At 43.5% G+C, this 18,338-nt stretch overlaps 1 protein-coding gene across 4 annotated transcripts in view; it reads left to right on the forward strand.

The window, feature by feature from the left end:
• The window catches only part of CACNA2D3 (calcium voltage-gated channel auxiliary subunit alpha2delta 3), an 802,825-nt gene that overhangs the window by 607,972 nt on the left and 176,515 nt on the right, over positions 1-18,338 (forward strand). For all 4 annotated transcript variants that reach the window (XM_021068973.1, XM_021068975.1, XM_021068974.1 and 1 more), the window contains 7 exons: positions 2,051-2,134; positions 6,937-7,008; positions 7,270-7,331; positions 8,657-8,724; positions 13,284-13,329; positions 13,489-13,586; positions 15,600-15,693. In XM_021068973.1, the coding sequence (XP_020924632.1) occupies positions 2,051-2,134; positions 6,937-7,008; positions 7,270-7,331; positions 8,657-8,724; positions 13,284-13,329; positions 13,489-13,586; positions 15,600-15,693 (524 nt within the window). The remainder of the gene's footprint in view (positions 1-2,050; positions 2,135-6,936; positions 7,009-7,269; positions 7,332-8,656; positions 8,725-13,283; positions 13,330-13,488; positions 13,587-15,599; positions 15,694-18,338) is intronic.

An 18,338-nucleotide genomic window follows, 5' to 3' on the forward strand; every position in this document is an offset into this window, starting at 1 on the left:
TAGGCATGATGGGCAATAAACTGACTGTAGACAAGCAGCATTAAGGGTGATAAACTGCAAGAAGGTTTATCCTCGGGAGAGAATGAAGCCCTATTTAATTGACTTCACTTATATTCTTAGGATCTTGCACTTGCTAGACCTCCAATAAATGTTGAATAAACTAATAAAGGAAGATTTTGAAGTCATCAGTGGAAGAACTTCCTCCAAAAGACCGTATGGACCTAGCATTAGGCTACCCAAGAAACTGTGAAAGTTCTGCCTTTAATGGTCAGAAGCTGGGCTGCAGGAATTTCTGGGGTGCCTAGTGGTTCCCAGGAAGGGCTCTTACCAAAATAAGACTTGCAGTCTAGTAGGACAGTTGATAGAGGTCTGAGAATGTGAATGTCCGACTCTAGGTCCTCGGGGGACAACTGTGCTTCTTAGCATCGTGTGCCCTCCCCCATCTCACCTCCTCACCTTAAGAAGAGGGTGACAACCCTGGTGACTTCTTTCCTGTTCCACCCACTCAGCCCAAGGCTGGCTCTCTTGAGGGCCAAAGCTTCTAGGCACAGCGAACTTTCCATAATAGGATCCAACTGCGAATCTGCTATCATTTACAGAGGCTTCTGAGGGAATGACTTCCCTTCCTCTTCATCTGGAGTGGATCTGATGTCATAAAACTGACCGTGAACGTCTGTTACTTGGAAACCTGAAAGAAGGGAGGGGAAGGGCCGTAGGCTGGGGTGGTCAGAGCCCGGCGGCCTTCCTGGGAGGTAAGGGTGGGCCCTCTCTACAGACGTCTCAGGTTCTTGAAATGCAGTCCAGGAGCAAGAAGAGAGGAGCAAGGAGGAACTCTGGGCTCTGTTTGGCTTCACAGTGATGGGAGATCGCTCCTGTCTGGCCTCTTTTCCACTGTTTGGTTCAACACCAGCAGCGGTTTTTCTCCTTCACACTGTGCCTTTAGCACGTGTCTCCATAGTAGCCGAGCGGTATCCAAAATGGTAACCTCTGGGGTGGGGGTCTTCAAACACCTGGAGTGATGCTGCATTTCTCTTAGAATCCTACCAATTCAATCAAAAGATGATTAATTTAAAAACGAATGCAAAAAAGAGAAAAACTATTCAGAAATATGTATTTTTTCATCTATGCCATCAGACACACCTTATGAACTGGCAGAGGGGTTGCTTCTCCTGAGCCTGCAGCAGAGGGCAGGCTTTCCTACATTATAAACATCCCAACAACCAGCATTAAAGGCCCAAGACACAGGAACGTCCAGATGGAGGACTGTCCAGTTTATAAAATGATAGACGCTCTGGGTGACTAACGCCAGTGATTTAGGGGGAAAAAAGCTAAAGCTGCTTCCCCTGTTATTAGTGCACTCATCAGCTTTTCCAGAGCAATACCTTAATGGTTGTTAAATCTGGCAGTGATTCCTACTACCCACATGTATTCCAGCACAAGTAGCTGTGCTTAGCTCCACCCTGCCATGGCCTGTGTGTAGCAGGTAGAAGGTTCTGTGTGTCTGCTAAATGGTGCCAGAACATTGAGCCCAAATGTGGAAGCCAATGCTTCTGTTTTCTGGCCAAGGAATATGAAGTAGGTTTGAGATAGGAAGTCGAGATGGGGGACCTATAGACCATAGAGAGCTCTAGCTGCGTTTTCGGTGAACTGTGGAAGATGCCTTTCCTGTGTCATGAAAGGGTGGGTTTTAAAAGCTTTAGAGTAGAAGAATAAGGTTCTAGTCCACACATAGAATGTCCAAGAAAGGGATAAAGAGAAACAAAACCCGGTTTTGCATCTGGTGTGTTGAGAGGTAAGGAGTCCGCTGGTAAATTTATGTCAGACAAAGAATTAGCTTGTATATCACCCCAGCTGGAAACACATATTTGCAGGTGATTGAGTTCTACTTTCCTGTCATTAAAACTCCAGGACCAAGCCCCTGCTGCGCTTTTCTCTAGGACCCTCCCGTCATAGTCCCCAGACTCAAACCAGGTCTTGGGATGATGAAGGTTGCCCGTGATCTCAAGGGAATGTTTTGTCATCTGTCTTCTTTCTCTTCCCCTCCTGCCAGTATGAAGAAGGCAAAAAGCGGAGGAAGCCTAACTACAGTAGCGTTGACCTGTCTGAGGTGGAGTGGGAAGACCGCGATGATGTGGTAAGTGATTTATGTTCAAGCCTGGTGAGGGAGGAGCTCCATTGTAACCCTCCCTGTACCTGGAGGCTGCCCAGGAGCCAGCTGAGAGGCCCACCAGCAGGACACCTGGCCACCAGAGGGATGCAGAGACAATGGGCCCTTGTTCGAGTTTGGAGTTTTATAGCTCTCCTGCCCATAGGTCCACTTGCAAACGGGCCAGCCCCCCTGCCTGCTTTGCACCGTCTGCTAAGACCATCCACTTCTGGGCTCAGGTCCCTTCTGTAGCCCATTGATCCAGACTCTTCCTCAGTGCTATTGATGGGACCTGCCACCCTCAGGAGAGCCTGGCTAAGCAGCTGCACAGTCAGGGCCAAACTCCACCTGTCAGGATGTCCTTCCGGGGCTTTGCAGAACAACGCCTTTGCTCTTGCTTGGTCGCACCCTCCTTCTGGGGCCATCCCGGCTTTGCCCACTTCTGGGCCACATGGCAGTAACACATGCTTGGTTCTCACACAGATTCAGCCCTGGGACTATATCAAAGGCTTTCCTTATGCCCATGACGTAGCCCCGTCAGTCTTCTTGTTCCTTCCTCAGTGAATCAGATTCATTAGACATGCTGTCTTTTGTGCATCCAGGGGGACTGTCCTTAATTAAATCCTCGCTTCCCAGGTGTTCCTGTCTGGACCCTCACTCTTCTCTTTCTCTATGGAGTCTCTATGCCTAGGCTGCTTTCCTCTGCCCACACCTCCCTGATTTCTCTGGGGTCCTTTCTTAAGCTTCATCGTTGAGTCAACATTTCCATCTCTTCCTCCATCTAGCTTCCAAAGGGATGTTGAGGGGAACCATTTGAAACCTGCAGGCTGGGGTCTCCAGCTTCCAGAAATATGGCCAGCATCACAGTCCTCTTGCTGCTCGCTTTTCCTCTCTTCACATCCTCTGCATCCTGGATGTCTCAGTGAGCATAAATCTCTGAGATTTTTCCTTGACTATAAAATGCAAGAGAACATATCTGTTTTAGAAATTTAACCCAGTTCCTTCTTCATCTGGACTCAGTCTTTTTAAACCCTAGTTTAGACAAAATAACCTTGCTGTTGGATAAGCTCTTCGCTCATTCATTCTCTTTTCCTCAGTGCCAGTGACCTCATGCCATGTCAGTTCAGTGACCTGGTAGAGTTTTATATCTTCTTGTTCTTTAAACCTTGGCATCAAGAGTCATGTCCAGGCCCTTTGATTGTGCTACACCTGATGCACATGTCCTACCTTTTCCGCCCGCTGCTGCCGAGGAGCCTGCTAACATAGTCATGAGGAATGCAGTTCAGGCATTAGCCTGCCTGGGTTCAAACCCCACCTCTGCTATTTCCTGGCTGTTTGTCTCAGGCAAGCAAGTATCTTCTCTACACTTCAGTTTTGGTTTTTGTTCTTTTTTTTTTCCCCCTCAGTAAAATCGGTATGATGGCGATAGTACCTACCTCATAGAGCTGTCGTGAATACTAAATGTATCACTATATTGAAAGACGTAAAAGTGTTTACATCGTTGTGTGGATATGGTGAGCATTCTGTGAGTAGTTGCTATTATTAGAATTATTCTCAGCATCATCAATCCTCCAGAAACCTTCTCATTAATGAATGTCAGTTGTTAAACTGTCTCATGAAACTTTAAAGGGCTCATTCCATTGTTTTCCTTTCTCTTGCATCTTTACTCTATCAGTTGCTTTATTTTGACTTCCCTGGATCTTTTTGTTTTCTTTTGCAGAAGGCTTGAACCTTGTCATCAACATACTTCTCCATCCCTTCATCTTTTACATCTTAATTAATGTGGGAGGCAGACTTGATGCTCATTCTTACCTGGGAGTCTCCACATCCAGGAAGCAGGTCCTCTGCTAGTTAACACCTTGCTGATACTCCTTCTCCTCCTTTGCAGGTTACCTGAAGAGATTTATTTTATTTTTATTTATTTATTTATTTTGTCTTTTTGCCTTTTTTCTAGAGATGCACCTGCGGCATATGGAAGTTCCCAGGCTAGTGGTCTAATCTGAGCTGTAGCCACCGGCCTACACTACATCCACAGCCACAGGAACTCAGGATCTGAGCCGCATCTGCAACCTACACCATAGCTCACAGCAGCGCCGGAACCTTAACCCACTGAGCGAGGCCAGGGATCAAACCAGCAACCTCATGGTTCCCAGTCAGATTTCTTTCCACTGTGCCACAACGGAAACTCCCTGAAGAGGTTTATTACTTGGCTCATCTGTACCCTGCTTGTCCAGTCATCACCTATGCCCAAATTAATTTCCCATGAGCTGATATCTCCTTTTACTAACAATGGTTTGATGAATGCTTTCTGTTTCCTTAGCCTTTTCTTCCTTTGTCATCGGATTCCTAGCCTGTGTGATGTCCTTCACCTTCATCTGATTCCCAGGACTGGGTTCTGAGTGTCCACCCTCAGAGTTCCCACACCTCCAGCAAGTTTAGTGCTCTTATTCTTCACCAGTTGCCCTCTAGTTGTCTCTCCGGTTTGAGTCTCTTGTCTTATGTCTTTGGGAGCAAAGTAAATTTGAGACATGAATTCCTTCACTACCAATGTGCTTGATTGAAAAAACCTAGGTCACCATTTCTCTCCTAGGAATTTACACTCCCTTGATTGGGAAGTTCTGGAATCTATACAAAGCATCTTTGTGAAGGCTGCACAAGGTCCTGCATGCCCATATGCCCACCAGTGGGGTTTGCATACAAGTAGCAGAGGGCAGACTTTAGGTCAAGATCTGGGAAAGACCAGACAAGCAGAGGGTGCCAAGAAAGAAGCAGCATGAGTCTGCCCAGCTACAGAGAAATTCTTGGAAGGCACATCCCACTTTTCTTGGCAGCGAGGCTCTTGTTGAATTTAATGGTCATGTTTGTTACATAGACCCTGTGTACCTCGCAAAAGGATGTGAGGTGCTATCTTCATCAAACAAACTGGAGTTTGAATCCTAATATTTTAAGCTCTTGAAAGGGGTGTGACATTAAAGGAAAGGGAGGAGGATGGCAATGAAGATGATGGTGGGTGGTGGCGAGGTGATGATGGGGTACAGCTGACAGCTATTGAATGCTTAGGGCATGCTGCACTCTTCTCATCCAATACCTACTCCAACTTTATGAGATGGGTGTTGTCATTAGTTCTGTTTTGCAAAAAGAGAAAATGAGGCACAGAGAGCTTCAACATCATAAAGCTCAGGCCCCAGAATCTATCTGAACTGTAGTGCTATCTGGCCTCACAAGTGGGTGTTCAATAAATATAATTTATTTCCATTATAATTGAATAAAAAGGACAGGCTCGACTAATCCTCTAAGCATCTGCCTCTAGAAAGCATCAGTGACCCTGGCCTTGGACCCTGCCAGGCCCCATCGCTGATTGTTCTGTGCTACTGGGAATTGGGGGTGGGGTGGCACGGAGGCATGGAGAAGCTTACCTAATCTCTGACTTGCCTGGGGAATGTGAGAGGGGAAGGTCCCAAATGGCTTTAGGCAGGCACCAGAAAGAGGAAAAATGAAAACCATGTCAAAGATAAATCGAGCCGTTCTTAAGAGTTAGAAAGTAGACTTAATTAGGACCAGCTCTCCCCATCCAAAACCACAAAAGTTAAAATGGGAAAATATTTCCAGAAATGCCCATTATGTGTTGTTAAAAAATATCTAGAGTAAAATATATGTTTTATTTTATACATGCCTCCAGCTAAAAATTATGCTTTTACTCTCTCTCACAGAAGATGGGAATGTGAACCCAAATCTCGACAGCCCTGCATCAAATTTAGGTTGCTTGCAAGCACTGCAGTTCTCTATCGGCCAGATCTTATTCAGGCTCCTCAAAGGAGAAAAGAGGGGAAAGAATTAAAAGAAAAAGGAAAAAAAAAAAAAAAAAACCAAGCATTGAGGCTGGGAAAGAGCTTTCCTAACAGGCTGTGGCATGTCAGCATTTGCTCCTATTTCATTAAACGGCCTCCCCATCGTCTCCTATTGGTGCCCACGACGGCACATCTTTCATCACTGTGTCTGCTGGCCTTCTCTGAACTCTTGGAAGGGTCACAAGTAATTAGCAGAGATCAGCCCGGGGTGGGGGAAGGGAGGAGGCTCACCATTCCCGGATGGGACCTCCAAAAATCAGATACAGGGCTGCCCTGTTCACTGCCCATCAGTCTCAGCCAGACCTTGCACTGGCCCAGATTTCTCCGAGAGCATTTGAAGATGATTCATGCTATGAAAAGCTAATCCCTGTCTTCCAAATGGTTGGCCTTTAAAAACAAAACCAAAGGAAAAAAAAAAAAAAAAAAAAAAAAAAACCAACCCAACAACAACAAAACTACTGTGTAGGAAAATATCTTTAACTTGATTATGTTTTGAAAAATGAGTTCTCCATGACAAACCAATACCCTTCTTGAAAATGTAACTTGCCCCCAGAGACATGCTTGCTTCTTGAGTGTTTCAGTGTTTGCTGGGCATTTGTTCTCAGGATTAATCAACATTGCACAGGCATTTTTTGGGTCATTGTTGCCCAGATATTTACAGGAGCACCCCAAATTGAAGTCGAAGATCATTTATTTATTGCTGTTAACCCCTTTCCCCCTGGACAAGAGCATTTGGATGTTTATTCTTCCAAAGCCCCATTTCAGAGGTCTGAGTACAGTATGCAGACTTACCGCAAAAGTACTCAAGAGTCGGTGGGGAAACATCTCCGCCCCATCACACACAAGCCACCAAATGTGCTCCCAAGCTGGAGGACTGAAGTTGTCCAAGACAGTATGGTAACCCTGGGAAGCGCTAACCCCGATTTTCTTTTATCGTTTTAGTTACGAAATGCCATGGTGAATAGAAAGACGGGGAAGTTTTCCATGGAGGTGAAGAAGACAGTGGACAAAGGGGTATATTTTTCTCAAACATTCTTGCTGCTTAATTTAAAACAAACCACTGTGAAAAATTAGCTTTGAAAGCTCTATCTGGAATAAATATCTTTCGCTGAGATCATTTTTCTCTTGTCTTTACTTATCTCAAACAAGATTCATGTAGTACTGTTAACCTGATCATAGTGTGTCCATTTATTTTTATTTATTTCTGAAAACTTCACCTAGCAGACTAACCATGTTTTCTTTTCTCTACGACTTTTTTTTTTTTTTTCAATCTAGAAACGGGTTTTGGTGATGACAAATGACTACTATTATACAGACATCAAGGGTACTCCTTTCAGGTAGAGCTGACCATAATACATGGACATTCCATCAGACCCATCAGTTGTGTTTGTACAAAACCTGCTGACACTCTCAGAGCTCATCATCTGAAGATAACCAAACACCCTGCCGAAAGGCCGGAAAGAGTGAGGAAGGGGCTTTTCCCAGGCTGCTTTTGTTTTTGTTTTCCAGAAGGGGGAAGATGGTTCAGGCTCACCTAGGAGAACTCACTCAATTTGTCATGGCTTTGCATCTCATTATCAAGCAAATAAGCTTTGGGGATTCCAACTAAGGGTGGAGAGATAAATTCAGAGGGTTATCAGAGTCCTTAACCATCTAACTTGCTGCCTAGTGAGTTCCATTTTGCCTTTTATTTCCATGATCAAAAAACAACCCTTCACACTTGGAGGTAGCACATCCATCCTTACATGTTGTGCTTCCATTTTAATTTCTCTGAGCTGTCCTTCTGTGCTTGTCTGCCTTTGAATCCTGTTATTTCTCTTTGTAACATCCTGAAAAATGCCTTTGGCCCCTTGCCTGCTTCCATAAGTGTATGTGGCTTTCTAAAGTCTCCCGCTACTAACTTAGTGTGATAATGCTTTTCGTAAAAAGTTATTTTAGTGGGCTTTCTTTATGTTCCTGAACTGGTGCCTCAGAGAGCTCAGAAAAGAAAGAATTTGCTGACTATAGATTCATCTTAAAAACCAATATGGCATTGTCGTCATATATGGCCAGGGATCATGGGTGGATTCCCTTTGGTATCAGAGTAGTCGAGGAGTGAAAACAGAAAGGAGCTTAAATTAAGACTATTGAGCGAGTGAGAGTATGGAAAATCTATCAAATGAAGGAGAGAGTTGGGCAAAGAGGCCCCCAACATGATCATGTCGCCACATTCAAGTGCAGTGGAAGTGTTCATTTTTGCCCTTGAGAAGGGGTTGATTTTCCCTAGTCCCAAACTGTGGGGTCTGGAAAGACCCATGTGTGGCTGAATGTAGGGCAAGTATATGTAAGGTCATAATTAAAAGCAGGGCATGTAGCCCTTGCAAGGGCATCCGAGAGAGGGGCTTGCCAGAAGGGCTCCTAGCAGCTTGCCACACCTCTTTAAACACTCACGGGAGCTGCCTATTGCTGCTGCACTTCCAATCAGAAATTACATTGAAGCAGTGGGTGGAACCTAAGAAAGACCAACACCAACTATAATCAGTGAGGTTTTGAAAGTAAATTGTTGAAAAAATGTGTTTATAGAACATTGAATGGAAATGTGAAAATGGAAATAAAAAGTTAGCCCAAAGTCTATTCCAGTTGATATCATGGATTTCAAAGTCTGCCTTGTTTCTCTGCACAGTTTAGGTGTAGCGCTCTCCAGAGGCCATGGGAAATACTTCTTCCGAGGGAACGTAACCGTTGAAGAAGGTAAGATGCTGCCTTCATCTGTCTTATCCTCCGGGGTGGAATGAAAGCCCTGAATCCAGCCCTTGTGTTAGCTAAAGAATTTACTCCTCTATCCAACCCTTTCTCTAATCCCTGGACATTTGACTCAACTCATTACTGACTTGATGTTACTTAGTGGTCCTAGACTGTTTCAGAATGGTAGGAATCCCAACCAGTGATGACTTTCGTTATGATTTCATTTAGTTATCTTCTGCTTCCATCCACAAATTTGTTGAGACAACTCACAGGAATCATCCATCTACCAAATGACTTCTTCCCATGCATAAAAACCAGACCAAGACAAATACGGATTAGTGTAAAAACTCCAAGCCAGGAAAAGAAAAAGAAAACAAAGGTATGCTAGTCTTAGTCTCCAACACAATTGAGCCACAAATTTCACTTCCGTTTCAAGGCAGCCTGGGTCCAAGGGAAATGTGATCATTTAAGTGATTTATATAAATCAGAAGGAATAAGTAGCACCTTGAGATCCCCAGATCTTCTTGTCTTCATAAAGCACCAGTGCACTGGAAATTCTCAGTAAATAGTAGCAATTGTTACAGCCCTTTAAACTTTGTTTATTTATTTATTTATTTGGGAGCCAGACCTGTGGCATATGGAAGTCCCCGGGCCAGGGATCAAGCCCTGTGTGCCACGGTGGGAACACCACAGCCCTTTAAACTTTAAAAGCACTAGCACACTCATGCTCTCCTTTTCATCTCCCAACAACCTAGTAGCTCAGAGATGTTCTCTTTCCTAATATCACCAGCCCACAGGGAGGCATGGGGCTAGCCTCTTAAAGCCTGCACTCCCACAGTGGCCTTGAGTAAGTCATTTGCCTAACCTGGGTGTTAGATTTTTTCCGTTTTGACTGAGGAGTTGGATAAGACCAGTGCTCTTTGTGGGTGTCTTCAGGGAGCATGGCCAAGAGCTGGAAGGTCAGTTAAAAGTCAGGTTTCAGTGACTTAGAACTGGTTATGAATGAGTGTGCTGACCTTCCAGAAGCTGGACTTCCTGGTGGCTCATGCTGATGATGTAGTGGAGAATGAAGAAGGAAATTGGAGATCTCTGAGATGTCAGGTTCTATAGACAGCCTGCTGGTCCACTGCTGAGTGTCCCTGTATTGTTTCACAGGTGTTGGTTTTTTTCTCTCAACTGATTGTGAGGAATTAAGGAACAGGAAGGATAGCGAAGGGGGTCATCCTGACCTGGGCAGAGCCCTGAGTGTGCCCACCGCAGACCTAATCAATCACGAGTTCTCTCTTCCCAGAGAAAGGCAAGAGAAAACAGGCAACTCTGTGATTTGGGCAAGAGCTCAACAGGATGTATTCTCAGGGATTCTTTTTTTTTTTTAACTTCTTTAATGTTCTGACCCCATGTACCATGTGCGGCTCTATGGATGTCACTGCTTGTGAAGACAGAAAATTCACATCTAAGCCGTCTGAGATCAAACTGAGGTTTAGCTCATGGTTAGAACAGTAGAAGGAGAGGTTATCAATGGATTATTTGCCTCTTTTGTGTTCGTTTCCTTAGTGAGTCCTCAATATCTGGGCCTGCCCCTCCCTCTCTCTTTTCTCTTTCTCTCTCCCTCCTTTCCTTCTCCTACCCCCTCCCCACACACATTTCTTCATTTCATTAGTCACTTTCATCTTCTGTTAGGCTAAGAGCTCACACAGAGAGAATTTCAGAGTTAACTGCCCCAGCTATGCAAGAAATTAGTTTTGAGTTCCCAGCAAGGGGAGATTGTCTGGTTATCTATACATATGAGGTCAGATCCTCTTCTCTCTGTTGCTCCTCTGTAAATAAGAGGGTTACAATCCTGCCAACTTTGTGAGTGACAGAACCCGAGAAAGCTGCTTCCCCTGGGCTACCTAGTACAGGGGCTTGTCATCTGATGGCCGTGGTGTGATTACCGTTCTGCTCTGTTTTGAAGAAAGGAGTTTCTTAGGAATGGCAACCACGCTTCTGAAGGAGCTCCCATAAGGAATGCAGTCCCACAGAATGTAGAAATTTTCAACCTGCTTTGCCAGTGGCAGGTATTACAAAGATGGTGAACAGGCTGCTTTTGCTCAAAATGTAAGGAGTTGCTACTGAGGTTGAATGTATGGGCTGTAGTTCTACCTGCTGAAATTATTTCCCTTCTGAATCTCCCGGACACTTTATTTTTTTGTATATATTGTACACAGTAATTGTCAATAAATTGAAGCTTATGTCATTATGGCCAGCATTATCAATCAATAGTAGATGTGATTTTGTCCAAAATCAGAGCTGTGAGAGAGAATAATCATAATTCCTTAAAGGTCTAGGAACTTAGTAGAGGAAGCAATCAAAAAGATCTTGCCTTCAGGGTCTGATCAAAGGTCCAATGAAATATAGGCAGAGAGGGCTTTGTAGATGAAGGTCAGTGAGAACAGAAACTAGAAAAAACAGATAGAATTGATGTCATTAATATTCCAAGAAGGTGAGATCCCAGCTCAAAGCCTCTGCACCTGTTACTCCTGCCACGAGCACTGTCTTCTCAGTTACTACATGGCTCTCCCCTCACCTCCTCCAGGTCTTTGCTTAAAGTCACTGTCACTGTGAATCATCCCTGACTCCCAGGTTAACAAGGACACTTTCTCTCATCTCTCCCCATCTCTTGTTACCCCTTCTCCTGGCTTCATTCACTCTCTCTTACTTCTTAGCCCTCACTACTGATAGGCTGTGTATTTTAATTTTATTTATGTATCTCTTTTCTGCCACTAGAAAGTATTTTATATTATTATTATTATTATTTTTTTTTTTTTTGTCTTTTTCAGGGCCTCACCTGTGCCTCATGGAGGTTCCCAGGCTAAGGGCCTAATCAGAGCTGAAGCTGTCAGCCTAAATCACAGCTCACCGCAACGCCAGATCCTTAACCCGCTGAGTGAGGCCAGGGATCAAACCCACAACCACATGGTTCCTAGTTGGGTTCATTAACCATTGAACCATGACGGGAACTCCATAATTCAGAATTTTTTTTTTTTTTGGTCTTTTTTGTCTTTTTCTAGGGCCACACCCGCAGCATATGGAGATTCCCAGGCTAGGGGTCTAATCAGAGCTGTAGCTGCCATCCGACGCCACAGCCACAGCAACACAGGATCCGAGCCATGTCTGTGACCTACACCACAGCTCACAGCAACACTGGATCCTTAACCCACTGAGCAAGGCCAGGGATCAAACTCATAACCTCATAGTTCCTAGTTGGATTTCTTAACCCCTAAGCCATGATGGGAACTCCATGAGGGCACCAGTGATTTTTGTTTTGGTTGCTGCTATATTCTCAGGGCTGAGAATAGTACCTGACACATGGTTGATGCTCAGTAAATATATGGAAGGAAGAATGGGAGGAAAGAAGGGAGGGAGAGAGGGAAGGAGGGAGAGAGAAAGAGAGGAAAGGATGGATGGATACAGAGATTGTCCTAGGGACTAATCACTATCCCATTCAACCCTCTCATGTGGTCTGTGAGTTAGACACTATCACCTGCACCTTCTGACTGGTGTAACACAAAGTGTTGAGGTGGCATTCCCAATATCCTTCAACCAGTAGGCGCTGAAGCCAGGATATGGCCACCGGGGACGTGTAGGATGATAGTCTTTCTAATTTATTCCCTACTTCCTATAAAATCAAGCAGGAGTTTGTAATGGTAGGTCTAGTACTTTACAATTTATTTTATACATTTGTATTTGAGGAGAAAACTGAAATCCTGAGTGTACTAAGATACCGTTGGTCACTTGGGAACCTGACTTTCTCAATCATTGGAGTTCCTGAAGTTGTCACGCAGAAGTGTGTGCCTTCTGATGACTCATCAAAATGATGTCACATGAAGATGCAAGGAAAGAATGATTTCACAGAGTCAGGGTGTCTCAAGCATTCTATATAAAATCCCCAATTCCCTAAGAGCTTCAGTTCTTCTAGCTACCTTTCCAGACTGATGACTCATTGTACTTAGGATCCTATAACAACTAGCAATTTTTGCTGGTCAAAAAGCAGTTGAGTGTTGGCAGTCTCATATCATTCAACCTATAATTTCACCCTCACAACCACCTGTCAGTTAGGGACCATTATTATTCCTGTTTTGCACATGTAGAAACTGACATTAAGAAAAGTAAAGCAACCTTCTTATATCACAGGAGTTTAGTGGCCCACCCAAGATCTTAACTCAGACTGTACGGGACTTTAAACTTGGTATCTCTACCATCTTGCCAAGCTTCTCTCCTAGGACTAACTGGTGTATCATTTATATCAGAGAGTTAAGGTTTTCCTAGGGCACTCAGCCGGGGGAAGTTTCAGCGGTGGCTGAGTGAGGTGCAAGTGGGGGAAGGTTCTGCCAGAGAAAATAACTTGTTTCCTACATGCAGAGTCCCTTTTCCTAGGCACATATCTTTGGAGTTAATGTCTACCTTACTCCCCCTATCCGCATCACGTCACTGCCCTAGAACACTTGAAGCACATGAGAGGATGATGGGGTCAGTGCCTTACACAGATGGTACTTACTCATGATGCCCTTCTCCTTGACCTCCAGGGCTACATGACTTAGAACATCCCGACGTGTCCTTGGCAGACGAATGGTAAGAATGGAACAATCCTTCTTCCGCATTGGTCTTCATTGCACTCTTTGATTTTGAGTTACCAGTAGTCCGTTGCCCAGTTCCCCTGGTTCAATGGCAAAGGCACATGATGCTATAAATAGATACATGTTCTTGTTTTGGGCCATGTCATGTTCCTAGGTCCTACTGCAACACTGACCTACACCCAGAGCACCGTCATCTGTCTCAACTCGAAGCTATTAAACTCTATCTCAAAGGCAAAGAACCTCTGCTCCAATGTGAGTGTGATTTCAAATGCACATGTGTGTGCATGTGGCTGTTGGGGAAGGGGGTGTGAACTGAAAACCATACTTCCTTTCACTTTTCAAGGAAAGCTTTGCTTTGTCAGAGATGCTCAGGCACATTATATACAGTCAAATTTTCTGCTTCCTGTAGCAACAGGAGAAGGAATGTGGGTTACTACAAGTCATGCAGAATCCTCAATCCCAATGTAACCCTTTGTGTTAGATTTGTCCCCATACTGAACCATTTGGTCATGTACCTGAGTAGGATGAAAATGTTACAACTGGGAAGGGACTATCACTGTCTGCTGTTTTATTTTATAAATGTGAAACAAGGGCTGGAAATAGTACTTGTCTCATCCAAGGTCATAATTTAGGTTTCCTGGTTCTCTCCAGAATGGGCTTGCCACTGTGACATATTGCCTCTTGAGGTGTCTATTCTGGTGCTTTCCCTCCTACAAGTGCCCTCTGAGGGAGCTCAGTGAGTCAGAAATGGCCAGTAGCAGGTGCAGGGGGGGTAGGGAGAGAACAGCAGCAGGCCTGATGCTCACCAAGTGCAAGAACAGTCCCTGGACAAATGTAAATTAGTTCCAGCAGCTAAAGTTTGGGCATGGGCGTTGGGGGGAAGGGGGGCAATCAATCCACCGGAACCGAGCCTGGTCCCTACTCCTAACAGATTCAGTGACATGAAATATTCTTTACATATATTATCTTATAGAATAACCACATAGCCCTATGAGAGGTGTAAGGAAGTTTCCATATGTCAACCACATCTTCATGGATGGGATGTACTTTTCGGGAAATGCTCTAGTAGAGAAAGGAACAGAGAGACATCATATGAGCCCAATTTTTCATTTTTCTTTGACTTTTTGAAAGACATTTAAAAAACAAAAGTAGAGAGATGATATAAAAAAAGCACTTACGTTTCCTACCAAACTTTGTCAAATTTTAATATTTTGCCATATTTGCTTCAGGTACTTTTTAAGGAACAAAACAGATCATGTTGAAGATCCTGAGTGCCCCTATGCTGCCCCATTCTGCTCCCAGAGAGAATTTTCATCCTGTATTTGTTCATCATTCCCATGCATTTTACACTATACGTATGCCATATGTGTGTATGTATCTTCATAAATAGTGTGTATCATTTTCATTATTTTTATAATAAGATTTATAAATATGGTAAAATATGGCATAATATATATTATTCCAAAACTCATGTTTCACTCATTATATGTTATCTTTTTGAGATTTGGGTTGATCATTTAGTGCATTTGTAGCCTCCCACTGTATAACTACATCTCAGTTTATCCGTTGTCTCTTTGAGGATGAGTTTTTTTTAGTTTTTGCTTTTACAACAAAGCTCCACTGTCTTCTTGGCCACCAGCCAAAGTGAGAACAGGCCCACTGTAGATAATAAAGCTATGGGGCTTTAGAATATCTCTGCTAGACTCATGATATCCTCCTCTTCCACAGAGCTTTCTCAAGAATCCCTTTGGATTAGGACAGATACCCTCCTTTAAAGTGGAAAAAAAAATCCTCTTTAATGGAAGGAATCACAAAATTAGAGTCCCAGGAGTAATTAAGCATCATACCCCTTTCCCTTCTTATAACCACCTGAGATCAGGGCCCTGAAGAACTGCAGATTTTGATAGTTGACAGAAATGGGGATGAAAAGAGCAAACTTTCTGAGGATCTAACCTCCAGATCCCAGAGTTGGCACACTGGTCCATGGCATGAACTACTCCATGGGGAGAGAAAGCAGAAAACTACAGGATAACCATTTACTATCCTCTCATCCACATGCTTTTGGGGGGTGGTGGTGGTCTCTGTATTGCCAGTTATCAGGTGTCAGAAATGTTTTGTATTTTCAGCTGGTGGGAGGTTAACACATAAAGCAGTGTACCGTATGAGAAAGAAGCCTGCAGATACTGCAAAATGAATGCCATGTATCTCATGCTACAATGTGGGGTCCAGCCAAAGCCATCTTCTCCAGTCTCTCCCTCCCAACAGGTGATAAAGAATTGATACAGGAAGTCCTTTTTGATGCTGTGGTGAGTGCTCCCATTGAAGCTTATTGGACCAGCCTTGCCCTCAACAAATCTGAGTAAGTGGTTGCACGTGTCCCCCTTTCATGGCCATTTCCCCACAAGCCGTCCGAAATATGGTTATGGTTTAAAGAACTAAACTGTTTTAGGAGCCTGGTGTTAAAGTTCTTTAATTTTCCCCAAAGCTCCAAACCACAAGAGCTAGAGCAGATTAGCGGCTCTGGCTTGGATGGCAAGCTCCTGGGTTTGACATGTAATTTGTTTGAGTTTTAACATTACATGAAATTTGGTATGCTGAGGTAGGGTGACACTTTTGAGAGAGAGGGAGGCGGAAGGAGTATTTTGCTTCCTGCCCTGCAATGTCTCCCTCTACTTCACAGTCTGGAGGGAACTTGGGATCTGGGCCAGGCTAGGTCGTGAGGAGGATGGGGAAGTGAGAGCTCTATTTCATTAGGGTGTCAGATATAACCCTGCGGTTTATTTCTGAAGTGGAGGGTGTAGGGGGAGGAGGGCATGCAAGGGTATTTGTTGTCAAAGACTAGGGTGAGAATTGCCTCAGTAGCTTATTATTATTATTGTCATCATCATTATTACTTTTTTAAGTAGGCTATTAACAATTAAGAATAAGAAAAAAAATACCTTTTTTTCTTATACCCTCACATTGTACATTCTCTCCTTTTCTATTCTTTATTAGCTCCTTTCCTTCTTTTATCTTCTCTTTTGTATATTCTATCAGGTGTGTCATTCATTTTGTTCTCATTTTCATTCTTTTAGTTATCAAATGTTGATTGTGTGTCTGTTATGTGCTAGACACTGGGCTAAATATTGGTAAAATGGAGGTAACTTAGTCAAACATAACCCTCCCCAGCATGGTACCTGTGCTACATGAGTAAGAACTGTGATAACTATTTGAAGGAAAATTAGACATGCAGGCTGTAACAAGACGTAGAGTGGAGGTAGAAGACAGGGAAGGCTTTTCTGAGTAGGAACTAGTTTCCGGGGAACTGGAATGGCATGTGCCAAGGCCCTGAGGTGAGAAAGTATTTGCATCGTTAAGGAATTTAAAGAAGGCCAATAGAGCTGCAGTGTAGAGGGCAGGCTGGAAGATATTGGGAGAAAAGGCCACATTGGGTCCAGGTGGTTCAGAACCTTGGGAATCAGGTTAAGGATTTTGGATTTTTCACCCAGAATATTGGAAAGTCATTGAAAAATTTTAAGAAGGAGATTTTAAGATTTTAGGCAGGATGTGATCAGATTTGCATTTTTAAAAACAATCCTTGTACTTCTATGTGGAGAAAAGAGTGTAATGGGGGTAAGAAAAATAGTAAAGGCTCCTACAACATTTCAATGGATTGCCACTTGGACCAAGGCAGTGGCAGTGGGCACAAGAGAAGAGATGTACTTGTAGCATGCTTCGGAAGTAAGACTCCCGGGACTTGGTGATGGGTTCACCATGTGACAGGAGGGAGGCTGAGCTGTCAAGGATCATTCTCAGGTTTATGATGTGAATACCTTGGTAGATGGTGGTGCCATTCCCTAAGACCTTGAAGGAAGAGCAGATTTGGGACCAGACATGGCCAGAATTCTTCTCTAGACATTTTAAGGTTAAAATGACTCCCAGGAATAGATGTAAGGTAGGTAGTTTAATACATGAGTCTGGAGTCCCAAAGATATAACTGCTGTCATTATATTTGGGAGTATGTTTGGGCTGCTTTCATGGTTGGATCTTACTCCCTGAGAGCTTTGGAAAGAGTCAAAACTTTTCCTGTGATTATATTGCCTAGTGGATGTGGAAATGTTTCTTTTAGGTTCTGATGAAACTCAAAATCCTGTGCACAGATTGCTGATTCACCCCTAACAGATGCTAAAGATTTCCAAAATGGTAGCTTGCTTTGTAGTCCACATCTGTAACTGATTGGGCAGCCTAACTTTCCAATTTGGTGTAGGCTACGAGTAGAAACAAATGCATAGTGTTGGTTTCGATTTACCCCTTAAATACTTGAAGATAGTATTGACCACTTTGACAGCCATCAGAGATCAAGTAACTAAATGACCTTACATTGAATATGACATGGATAAAGCTTTGAATCAAATTGCTACTAACATATAGGGCAGGGACACAAACTCAAGAATCAGTCACTATTCTCTTCACATTCTCATTTTAGAGTAAAATTATGTATTTGTGGAGAAAGACCACTTTTTTTTTTTTTGAAGAAGGATGCATTGTGAATACCCCAAAGAACATGTTCAGACATATAAAATTTGCCTTGAAAGTTAAACAAAATCTTTAGTGAATTTTCAAATGTTTTCTCTTCTAAGGCCATCCTTAGATCTCCTATGCATGACACCCTACAGGGCTATTTGCAGAAGTCATTTTTTTCACTCATCCCTTTGCGATAGTAAGGGTGAGGATAAGCCTGTGATTTGGTAGAAGTTACTAGTTGGTGTCCCCAGAATGGTGTAGAATTCAGATCCTAGACATTTCCAGGCTGTGGGATGCTATAAACTTGATTCAGTAGCTCAGGTGCTTGTTTTTGCTAAACAGCCCTAATGGTTCAGGACAAAGAGTAGACTTGGTAGCATTAGTGCAAAAGTCTAGATCTAAGGATATTTTTCCCTCTCATTAAAATTGTCCTGCTCTTTCTGAACTTGCACCCAGAACCTTGAGATAAAGTGTGCTTACTTAGCATTGGAAGTGTATATT

Source organism: Sus scrofa, chromosome 13 (assembly GCF_000003025.6).
Source record: "Sus scrofa isolate TJ Tabasco breed Duroc chromosome 13, Sscrofa11.1, whole genome shotgun sequence".
In the NCBI taxonomy this organism is placed as follows: Eukaryota; Metazoa; Chordata; class Mammalia; order Artiodactyla; family Suidae; genus Sus; species Sus scrofa.